Here is an 11,586-nt window from a genome sequence, read left to right as displayed (position 1 = left end):
CAGAGCACCCAGGCCACAAGTCTCTCTTCTCAGACACCAGGCAGACCCGGGCTAGGATGGGCAGTCCAGTGCACCGAGTGTCAATGGGGGACACCTGGAGCAGGCAAGTGCACCCTGACATAGAGAGCGAGAGGCACATGCAGTCCTTCTGCGTGGAAGAGCTCACCAACATCCTTGATGGAGGGGCCCAGAACACTGCACTCCGGAGGAAAGTCGGTAAGAGAAGGCTGGGGAATGGAGCATCTGCTTCGTGCCCATATGCTTTTCTTGGAAGAAGAGTCCCTCAATAGCAGTCCCACCTTCAAATAACAAACTCTGCTCTCAAAATTCCACTATTAGAGATTCATTCCTTTGGACTATGAAGGCATCTTTAACATGTCAATATTTCCTGAGCCCCTCTGAGGGATAGAAGAGTCCTAGGCAGCAGAAGACCTGGATAGAGTCCTTATTCTTCCACTGCATAGCTTTGTAACCTTGGGCATGTCACTTTGCCACCTCTGGACCTCATTCATTGCATCTGTAAAATGACAGCAATGTCTGACTTCCTTTCCACATCCATGAGGCAAGTGGATGGGAAGATTTGAAGGTACCAGGAACCTCACCCAGGACTCTAAGCCCTCTCTCTGTTCTCTGTCCCTGACAGAAAGCATCATTCACAGTGACCCAGAGCTTAGCCTGAAGGATAATTATTTCATGACCCAGAATGAACGTTACGAAGCCGCCATTAAGAAGAAATTCCACATCCAGATGTTAGCACAGCGCCTGGGCTGGTCTGAAGACAGTCGTGAATTATATTACGCTAACAGGTGCTCACACCCAGGGCAACCCCACCAGAGAGGAATTCACCTGGGACCCCCCAGAAAACCCAGCCCATGAGCTATTTTCCCCAACAAAGGTACTACCTGTTGGGAAAGAAGGATATCAGGTGTCCCTTCCCTCCTGCACCCTGCCAGCCTGAGGGTACTGGGGCCCTTGTCTCCAATGGGCTGTTCAACCACTGCGTCTCTCCCCTGCAGAAGCCTTTCTGGAGATCTGGGCTTAGCGTTACAATTCGTCTTCCAGAAAGCGCTCAGGAGCCTGGGCTCAGAGGAGCAGATTGCCAGGTGGGACCCACTCTGCAACAAGTTACAGATCCTTGCGACATATGCCCAGACAGAACTGGGGCACGGTGAGCCAGGGCTGCTGGGTGCTGTGTACAGGTGTGCACTGCACAGTTCCAGAGGGCCCATTCACATCTCACTAGTCATAGATTTATATATTTAATATGAAGATGTTACAGCAGGTGGCAGTTAAAGGTCTTGAGGAGGGGGTGATTTTTTCTAATTTACACGAACATACTGTATGATCTAGTGGTGAGGCAAGGTGTTCCTTCTGGAAATGTCAGCCACCATTCCCTATCATGGGCTGGCCATGTGTCCCCCAAAGAGCCCACCGGTGAAAGGAGAGAAATGCCTGTTGAGTACAGCTGGGAGCTACCCGACTCCATACTGCACTGATGCCTGGGGGCTCCAGGCCAACCTAGACACTGCGCCCCCGGTGAGATTCCAACCATGGCCCAATGTCTAACTCCCCTCCTTGATGCCCAGGGACATATCTTCAGGGCCTGGAGACTGAAGCCACCTACGATGCAGCCACCCAGGAGTTTGTGGTGCACAGCCCCACGCTGACTGCCATCAAATGGTGGCCTGGGGACCGTGAGTATAGTATCTCTTCATCCCCCCACCCCCCGCCATCTGCCCCCAAGGAGAACAAAGCTGGACCGCAGAACAGCACTGACTTTGATGTGCAACAGACCTCAGGTTGATTCCCTGTTCTAGGCTGGTGACCCTGGGCAAGTGAATACGTCTCCCTGAGCCCCAGGTTCTTATGTAGTAAAACAGGTGGGATATGAAGAATTTCATCAGTGAGTGGCTGAGAGGCTGCCAAGGGAACTTTGAAATAGCTGAGGAAACTGACCCAAACTTTGGGGGCTGACGGTCAAGGTCTCTCTCACATGCACACTTCCCCCACGCCCTCCACACACAGCACTCGCCACAGCCCCTGTTCCTCTCATCTCCCAAGTTAATGATTAAGCTTGCCACCAGCCAGCACACAGGGTACAGTCAATGCGAAAAACGTCCCTCCCTTCCCCTGCTCCAGACACTCAGAAGGGCTCAGGCCCATCCCCAGCGCCAATCAAGCCACCGGTGCCACACCACCCCCTGTGGCCACCAGGTGCAGGCCGCACCCACCATGCTTCCCAGAGTCTCAGTGATTTGCCAAGCCCCAAGGAGCAGGGTTCCACCAGGGCCCTCTTCCTCTGATTTGAGAATACATCTCTGAGGATACATCTGTGGCACTTGGGGACACATTAGGTGAACACTTATATGGGAAAAAAAAAAATACAAGTGTGAGGAGTCCAACTAAAGCAGAAAGAGAGAGAGGGAGAGGTGAGAGACAAGCAGAGAGGGAGAAAGATTGAGAGAAGGAGAGAGAAGTGGACAGACAGGCCAGAGAAATAAGAGAGCGATGCTCGGGGCGGGGAGGTGGGGCGTGGTGATCAATGACCACTGACAAAACTGCAGAAAAAAAGAAACCAGCCTTTGAAATCAGGCAGGGTTCAAACCCGGGCTCTGCCCCGTTCAGGCCAGTGACCTTGAGCACATCACTCCGTTCTCTGAGCCTCAGTTGCCTTTTCTGGAAAATGGGACTTCAGCTTACCTGCCCTGCAAAGACCGCAAAGCACCAGCACAGGGGTGGTACCACCTGGATTTTGGTAAATGCTAGCTATCTGTATTCATATTACTACGCTGATGGCAGAGAGAGTCATTAAGAAGTTTTTGAGGACAGAAAAAAAGCAAGCTTGTTCATTTCACAGTGCCCTTTGCAAGTCGCTGCTAGATTTGTTTGGCTCTTTGGGGGTAGTTCCCCCTCTTTGTGAACAGGGACTTTTTGAGGTCTCAAAGGTGCCCATCTGCTAGGGTGGGCAGCAATGCACACATCTCCCTATGACTTGGGACCCATGTTCTGACCACAGATCCTGACATACGTACCCCAGCAGCTATGATATAAAAATCCTGTCTCCTTGATTCCAAAGGAAATGACTCAAGGGCACACACTTCAGTCAGAAGACTGTAGTAAGGCCAAGTTTTAAAAGATGCAGAGCTTTTCCAGATTGCTCCATTTGGGGTGATTTCATTAAAATCCATTGCCTTTGTCAAGCTTTGCCTTTGGAAGAAAGAGCGGCCAGAGGGCATAGAGGGCTTTCGTCCCCTCAAGATCTCCATCAGCCTCCTTGAGCCTTCCCTAGCCCATGGGGATCCTGCCTGTGTATCGTAGGGTGGTTCCTATACAAACCTGACGTTTAGACAGAACCCCCTGTATCTCCAGCCACCAACCCAATGCATTCCAGAGCCAGACACTCACATTAAAGCTCTCTGGATGGTTCCAGTCATTTCCAAGGACGAGTAAAGGCCTTATGAATCAAGGGGTATCCTGACCAAGCACCCCTTGGCTGCCCTGGATGCTACCACCTCCGCTGCCTGGCCCCAACAAGCCAGTCCAGTCCTCAAGCTTCTGAGCAGGCTGTTCCCTCTGCCTTGCATACCCTGTCCTGTGCGGCTCCCCTAGAAAACACCCTTTGTCCTCCTCGTGCATCCTCCCCTGACCCACACCCTCCAAGGTAGTTCAAACAAAGCCCCATTCCAGCCTCACAGAGTGTCCTGCCCTTCCCATACCACCACACTGGTCCTCACAGACTAGGCCCACACCCAGGGCCCTGATGGGGAAGGTTAGCCTGCCTGCTCTGTACATCAGGGATCATGCTGGGCTTCTCACCTCTCTACCCTCAGTGGGACGGTCGGCCACCCATGCCCTGGTCCAGGCCCAGCTGATCTGCTCAGGAGCCCAGCAGGGCATGCATGCCTTTATTGTGCCCATCCGGAGTCTCGAGGACCACAGCCCACTGCCAGGTAAGCTCATGCTGCTTCCTCCAGGACCCCTGCCAGGAGACCCCACCAGGCCTCCCTGTCCTGGGGGCCCCAGAGGTCCATGGGAGAAACTGGGGCATGTCTCCCTTGGGCAGGGAGGGGTCCAGTTGTACAGGCCTGGTGCTAGCTGGCTTGATGACTATGAGCAAGGTTCAGCACCTGACCTCAGCTTGGTCACCTGCAAACAGGTATGATAACCCCAATGTCACAGGCTGCTGACAGGCTCAGATGAGCTGGAATGTGGGTGTTGGTACCTAACACACAAGCACTCAACTGATGGACGTTCCTACCTCTGCCTCCTCCTAGGAATCACCGTCGGAGACATTGGGCCCAAGATGGACTTTGACCACTCGGATAATGGCTTCCTGCAACTGGACCATGTGCGCATCCCCAGGGAGAACATGCTGAGCCGCTTCGCACAGGTGGGGTCCCGGGGAGGCTGCAAGCCTGCACTGCCTGGAGAGGGGACAGAGGCACCCTGTAGACTGCTGCTGCCTCCGGGCCCTTCTCTATAGCGCTGAGTTTGGGGCACCCCTCCCAGAGAGGCTCTGGTGTCCCACAGACCTGAGTAAAAGCCCAGCTTAGGAGCTTTGTGATTTGGGGCCAGTCACTTGGCCTCTCTGAACCTCAGAGTTCTCATGGGTAAATGCTCACCTCATGGGGTGGCAGCACAATCATGGGGTAGGGTGGCAAGGCAATCTGAGGAAAAGAGGAACGGCCTGAGGATGATGTGCATATCTACCTACAGCGCAGCCTGGACACAGCCAAGTACTGGAGGAAGTTCTGGAGGTCTCCATTTTGCCAGGCATTTCCATGGGAGTGTGGGGAGCTGTGGATTGTGGGGAGGTCTGGGGTGTCACAGGAGAGGAGCAGTGAACCAAGACACTTGGGCAGTGGCTATTTAGCAACAAGCACAGGAGCGTTTCAGTTTTAAGAATCAGCGTGGCCACACCAGCACATTCTGGCTGGCGGCTGGCTGTGCCTATCCCGGGTGAGCAGTTTGAGGACCGTGGTGCTTTCAGGGCATGGAGGACCACAGTTCTGGGTGTGGGGAAGGCTGGGGAGCCGTGGCTCAGACCCACTGCCTGTCCTTGGTCTACCAGGTCTTGCCAGATGGTACCTACATCAAGCTCGGAACAGCAAAGAGCAACTACCTCAGCATGGTGGTGGTGCGGGTGGACATGCTGTCAAACGAGGTCATACCACTGCTGCAGAAGGCCTGTGTCATTGCCATCCGCTACTCGGTCATACGCCACCAATCCCGGCTCCGGCCCAGGCAAGCGGCGCCCAGATGAGCCACCGCAGCCCGGGCTACCTCGATCCCACAGTGCCTACCCCCTGACACTAACCCTCCGCCAGAGTGGGGTGCTGGGAGCACACGTTACCCCCCCCCTTGCCCACACATTCGCCTGGACCTGGCCCATCTGGTCTGTGGGGTCTCTATCTGGCTCTCTCTAATCCAGGCTGACCAGCTGGCCCAACCTATGACTGTCAGTGTCTGGCCCCATCAGGCTCTGTGTGATCTTGTGTCTCCGGCCCTGTACCACCAGATCTGACTCAGTCTGTCCAACAAACTCGGACTGTTTCAATCCAGTTGGGTATGGCTGTGACTGGCTGAGTGTATCTGGATCAGCTGGGCACCAAGCTGTGGGTGAATGTGGCTCCCAAGATTGTTCTGTCAGGTGTGAGTGACTGTGTCTGGAAAAACCTGGCTGTCACGTCAGACTATTTGGCTGCAGTTGATTCTGTCTGGTTGTGACTGCCAACATCTGACCATGGTACGTCCACGTCTGCACCCATTTTGTTGTATGTGGTTCTGTCTGGCTAATAGGTCTACTCCATGGCACCAAAGGGCTCACTGTACCCTCTGCTTTGATGTATGTGTACGCACGCATGTGCACACACACACACACAAGGTTATCAGATTCAGCAAATAAAAATACAGGACTGCCAGTTACATTTCAATTTTAGGTAAACAAATAATTTTTTAGGATAAATATGTCCCAAATGGGCACATACCCAGGATGCAGCAAACTGGAGCCTGGGCATATGGGGCCGCAGCATGAGCACAGGGAGAGAGGGTGGGGCTGGACACAGCATAACTGACCGAGCTCATGGAGCAGAGACAAGCTTTAACCTGGCAGTTCTCGCCCCAACTATAGTAAGCGCCCCTTGGCAAGTCCTTTGCCCTCTCTGGGCCTATCTTCTCACTTGTAAAGGAAAGAGTGAGGTTACCAGGACTGGAACTTGAGGATGTCTGGCTCAAGAGGCCGGTGGTGTTCCACACCATGGGCTCAAGGATCCACAGTTCTCTAACGCAAAACGGGCTGAGGGTCAAACACCAGGCAGACCCGGTGCCACCCTCAGCTCCGCCACTTCCGGGAGCTTAGATTAGCCACCCCACCTCTTTGTCCCTCAGCTTCCTCGTCAACTAAATGGGCGTGACAAAAACGCTCTTCCAGGGTGGTGTTAGGGCTGAAACGCAGTGAAGCATGCCAGGCCCTCAGCCCAGGGTCCTTTACTGGCAAACCCAAATCACCCTCAGCCAGCCTGGCTTCAGAATCCCGGGCTGAGGGAGTCTTCTCTGGGGGACAGGGGAGCTGGGAAGGAGGTATTGCCAATGATATCCTGTCGCAGCCCAGTCTTCTGGGTTGCATAAGACTGGGATGGTTATAATAGTACATGTCCAGGTGAGGGGCTGCTGGCCCAGAGAAGAGACACCAGGTTTCTCCCCATCAGCCACGGGAGGCGTCTCACATTCATATCAATCCACTAATAGTTACCGAAGGCCCCTAATGCTGAACAGAGTCTCTAGCCCTGAGAACACAGCAATGGACAAGGCGGGTGCAATCCCTACCTCGGAATTCCATCCAACCCAAGTTCACATCCTCAGTTATCAATTAGGTTCCACATATTTCCCAGCACACAGCACATGCACCTGGACAGTGAAAGGTCAAGGTTCAAATAATCAGGGCTTCAGGGCCACAACCCCTCACCCAAAATCCTTGAGGCCAGATCTGTTGGAATTCAGAACTTTCCAGATTTTTAGCAGGTTAATACGGTGCGTATACTGTAAACCTCCACAAGGGGCAGCACCCATAAGCGGACATGTTAATATTTCTACAGTGAAATGTGTGGATATTCATGTTAGATGGAATTTTAAGATTATTACTAGCGTCACGTCAGTCTACGTCAAATTTTGCGGTGAGCTATAAAAAACTGTCCGTTTTTAAGGCTTTTATGGCATTGGGGATATGGGAAGATGGATGTGGCAGGTAGCAAATCTTCTGCTTTTCTTCCCCTCAGTGACCCAGAGGTAAAAGTCCTGGACTACCAGACGCAGCAGCAGAAACTCTTTCCTCCGCTGGCCAAGGCCTATGCATTCCACTTTGTGGCAAAGAGCCTCTTGGAATTCTTCCATCGCTCCTACAGTTCCATTCTGGACAGAGACTTCAGACTCCTGCCTGAGGTATACCTGCTTTCTCTGGGGGGCAGGAGCTGGGACCATGGCTGAAATGGTCCTCCCACTGGGAAGCAGCCCCAATCCTGCGCCCATGGGCTCTTTCCACTTTCTCCCTCTGCAGACTTCCAACATCCCAGGTGAACTGTACCCTGACATATAAATCCACCTACATCTGGCCCCCAGGAAGCTCCAAACATGTTAGAGGAAATGATCACAGATAGTGTATAGAACACAGGTGCACAATCCCTGGTGTGTTCTTTTGTTTTTATAAATTTATTTATTTATTTATTTTTGGCTGTGTTGGGTCTTCATTGCTGCGCGCAGGCTTTCTCTAGTTGCGGCGAGCGGGGGCTACTCTTCCTTGCAGTGCGCGGGATTCTCATTGCAGTGGCTTCTCTATTTTTTTTTTTTGAATTTTATTTTATTTTTTTTAATACAGCAGGTTCTTATTAGTTATCTATTTGATACATATTAGTGTAAACATGTCAATCCCAATCTCCCAATTCATCACACCACCCCCAACCCCACTTTCCCCCCTTGGTGTTTGTTCTCTACATCTGTGTCTCTATTTCTGCCTTGTAAATGGGTGCATCTGTACCATTTTTCTAGATTCCACATATATGCGTTCATATACGATATTTGTTTTTCTCTTTCTGACTTACTTCACTCCATATGACAGTCTCTAGGTCCATTCACATCCCTACAAATGACCCAATTTCGTTCCTTTTTATGGCTGAGTAATATTCCATTGTATATATGTACCACATCTTCTTTACCCATTCGTCTGACAATGGGCATTTATGTTGGTTGCATGTCCTGGCTATTGTAAATAGTGCTGCAATGAACATTAGGATGCATTTGTCTTTTTGAATTATGGTTTTCTCTGGGTATGCCCAGTAGTGGGATTGCTGGGTCATAGGGTAATTCTATTTTTAGTTTTTTAAGGAACCTCCATACTATTCTCCATAGTGGCTGTATCAATTTACATTCCTACCAACAGTGCAGGAGGGTTCCCTTTTCTCCACACCCTCTCCAGCATTTGTTGTTTGTAGATTTTCTGATGATGCCAATTCTAACTGGTGTGAGGTGATACCTCATTGTAGTTTTGATTTGCATTTCTCTAATAATTAGTGATGTTGAGCAGTTTTTCATGTGCCTCTTGGCCATCTGCATGTCTTCTTTGGAGAAATGACTATTTAGGTCTTCTGCTCATTTTTTGATTGGGTTGTTTGCTTTTTTAATATTGAGCTGCATGAGCTGTTTATATATTTTGGAGATTAATCCTTTGTTGATTCATGTGCAAATATTTTCTCCCATTCTGAGGGTTGTCTTTTCATCTTGTTTATAGTTTCCTTTGCTGTGCAAAAGCTTTGAAGTTTCATTAGGTCCCATTTGTTTATTTTTGTTTATATTTCCATTACTCTAGGAGGTGGGTCAAAAAAGATCTTGCTGTGATTTAGGTCAAGAGTGTTCTGCCTATGTTTTCCTCTAAGAGTTTTATAATGTCTGGCCTTACATTTAGGTCTTTAATCCATTTTGAGTTTATTTTTGTGTATGGTGTTAAGGAGTGCTCTAATTTCATTCTTTTACATGTAGCTGTCCAGTTTTCCCAGCACCACTTATTGAAGGCACTGTCTTTTCTCCATTGTATATCCTTGCCTCCTTTTTCATAGATTAGCTGACCACAGGAGTGTGGTTTTATTGCTGGCCTTTCTATCCTGTTCCATTGATCTATATTTCTGTTTTTGTGCCAGTACTGTATTGTCTTGATTACTGTAGCTCTGTTGTATAGTATGAAGTCAGGGAGTCTGATTCCTCCAGCTCCGTTTTTTTCCCTCAAGATTGCTTTGGCTATTCGGGGTCTTTTGTGTCTTCATACAAATTTGAAGATTTTTTGTTCTAGTTCTGTAAAAAATGCCACTGATAATTTGATAGGGATTGCACTGAATCTGTAGATTGCTTTGGGTGGTACAGTCATTTTCACAATATTGATTCTTCCAAACCAAGAACATGGTATATCTCTCCATCTGTTTGTATCATCTTTGATTTCTTTCCTCAGTGTCTTATACTTTTCTGAGTACAGGTCTTTTACCTCCTTAGGTAGGTTTATTCCTAGGTATTTTATTCTTTCTGTTACAATGGTGAATGGGATTGTTTCCTTAATTTCTCTTGCTGATCCTTCATTGTTTAGTGTATAGGAATGCAAGAGATTTCTGTGCATTAATTTTGTATCCTGCAACTTTACCAAATTCATTGATTAGGTCTAGTAGTTTTCTGGTGGCATCTTTAGGATTCTCTATGTATAGTGTCATGTCATATGCAAACAGTGATCCAGTTTTACTTCTTCTTTTCCAATTTGGATTCCGTTTATTTCTTCTTCTCTGATTGCTGTGGCTAGGACTTCCAAAACTATGTTGAATAATAGTGGCGAGAGTGGACATTCTTGTCTTGTTCCTGATCTTAAAGGAAATGCTTTCAGTTTTTCACCACTGAGAATGATTCCTGCTGTGGGTTTGTCATATATGGTTTTTATTATGTGGAGGTAGGTTCCCTCTCTGCCCACTTTCTGGAGAGTTTTTATCATAAATTGGTGCTGAATTTTGTCAAAAGCTTCTTCTGCATCTATTGAGATGATCATATGGTTTTTATTCTTCTATTTGTTAATATGGTGTATCACATTGATTGATTTGTGTATATTGAAGAATCCTTGCATCCCTGGGATAAATCCCACTTGATCACGGTATATGATCTTTTTAACGTGTTGTTGGATTCTGTTTGCTAGTATTTTGTTGAGGATTTTTGCATCTATATTCATCAGTGATATTGGTCTCTAATTTTCTTTTTTTGTAGAATCTTTGTCTGGTTTTGGTATCAGGGTGATGGGGGACTCATAGAATGAGTTTGGGAGTGTTCCTTCCTCTGCAATTTTTTGGAAGAGTTTGAGAAAGATGGGTGTTACCTCTTCTCTAAATGTTTGATAGAATTCACCTATGAAGCCATCTGGTCCTGGACTTTTGCTTGTTGGAAGATTTTTAATCACAGTTTCAACTGCATTACTTGTGATTGGTCTGTTATTTTCTATTTCTTCCTAGTTCAGTCTTAGAAGGTTATACCTTCTAGGAATTTGTCCATTTCTTCCAGGTTGTCCATTTTATTGGCATAGAGTTGCTTGTAGTAGTCTCTTTTGATGTGCTGCGGTGTCTGTTGTAAGTTCTCCTTCTTCATTTCTAATTTTACTGATTTGAGTCCTCTCCCTCTTTTTCTTGTTGAGTCTGGCTAAAGGTTTATCAATTTTATCTTCTCAAAGAACCAGCTTTTAGTTTTATTGCTCTTTGCTATTGTTTTCCTTGTTTCTATTTCATTTATTTCTGCTCTTATCTTTATGTTTCTTTCCTTCTACTAATTTTGGGTTTTCTTTGTTCTTCTTTCTCCAGTTCCTTTAGGTGTAAGGTTAGATTGTTTATTTGAAATTTTTCTGGTTTCTTGAGGTAGGATTGTATTGCTATAAACTTCCCTCTTAGAACTGCTTTTGCTGCATCCCATAGGTTTTGGATCATCGTGTTTTGTTGTCATTTGTCTCTAGGTATTTTTTGATTTCCTCTTTGATTTCTTCAGTGATCTCTTGGTTATTTAGTAATGTATTGTTTAGCTTCCACGTGTTTGTGTTTTTTATGGGGTTTTTTCCCTGTAATTTATTTCTAATCTCATAGTGCTGTGGTCAGAAAAGATGCTTGATATGATTTCAATTTTCTTAAACTTACCGAGGCTTGATGTGTGACCCAAGATGTGATCTGTCCTGGAGAATGTTCCGTGTACACTTGAGAAGAAAGTGTAATCTGTTGTTTTTGGATGAAATGTCCTATAAATATCAATTAAATTTATCTGGTGTATTGTGTCATTTAAAGCTTGTGTTTCCTTATGAATTTTCTGTTTGGATGATCTGTCCATTGGTGTAAGTGAGGTGTTAAAGTCCCCCACTATGATTGTGTTACTGTCGATTTCCTCTTTTATAGCTGTTAGCAGTTGCCTTATGTATTGAGGTGCTCCTATGTTGGGTGCATATATATTTATAATTGTTATATCTCCTTCTTGGATTGACCCCTTGATCATTATGTAGTGTCCTTCCTTGTCTCTTGTAACATTCTTTATTTTAAA

General features: G+C 47.4%; 1 protein-coding gene across 3 annotated transcripts in view; it reads left to right on the top strand.

Annotated features, from left to right (window-relative positions):
- ACOX2 (acyl-CoA oxidase 2) overlaps positions 1-11,586 on the top strand; it is a 36,602-nt gene that overhangs the window by 3,045 nt on the left and 21,971 nt on the right. For all 3 annotated transcript variants that reach the window (XM_089919499.1, XM_089919498.1, XM_089919497.1), the window contains exons 2-9: positions 34-216; positions 644-806; positions 1,017-1,168; positions 1,587-1,694; positions 3,831-3,950; positions 4,275-4,390; positions 5,072-5,244; positions 7,275-7,437. In XM_089919499.1, coding sequence (XP_089775625.1) covers positions 57-216; positions 644-806; positions 1,017-1,168; positions 1,587-1,694; positions 3,831-3,950; positions 4,275-4,390; positions 5,072-5,244; positions 7,275-7,437 — 1,155 coding nt within the window. In that variant the 5' untranslated portion in view covers positions 34-56. The remainder of the gene's footprint in view (positions 1-33; positions 217-643; positions 807-1,016; positions 1,169-1,586; positions 1,695-3,830; positions 3,951-4,274; positions 4,391-5,071; positions 5,245-7,274; positions 7,438-11,586) is intronic.

The sequence above is a fragment of the Delphinapterus leucas genome, chromosome 10, assembly GCF_059928025.1.
Source record: "Delphinapterus leucas isolate spDelLeu-1000000601 "Yukka" chromosome 10, BTC_Dleu_Yukka2, whole genome shotgun sequence".
Classification (NCBI taxonomy): Eukaryota; Metazoa; Chordata; class Mammalia; order Artiodactyla; family Monodontidae; genus Delphinapterus; species Delphinapterus leucas.
The sequence above is the reverse complement of the archived record's forward strand: the minus strand, read 5'-3'. Positions and strand labels throughout refer to the sequence as shown.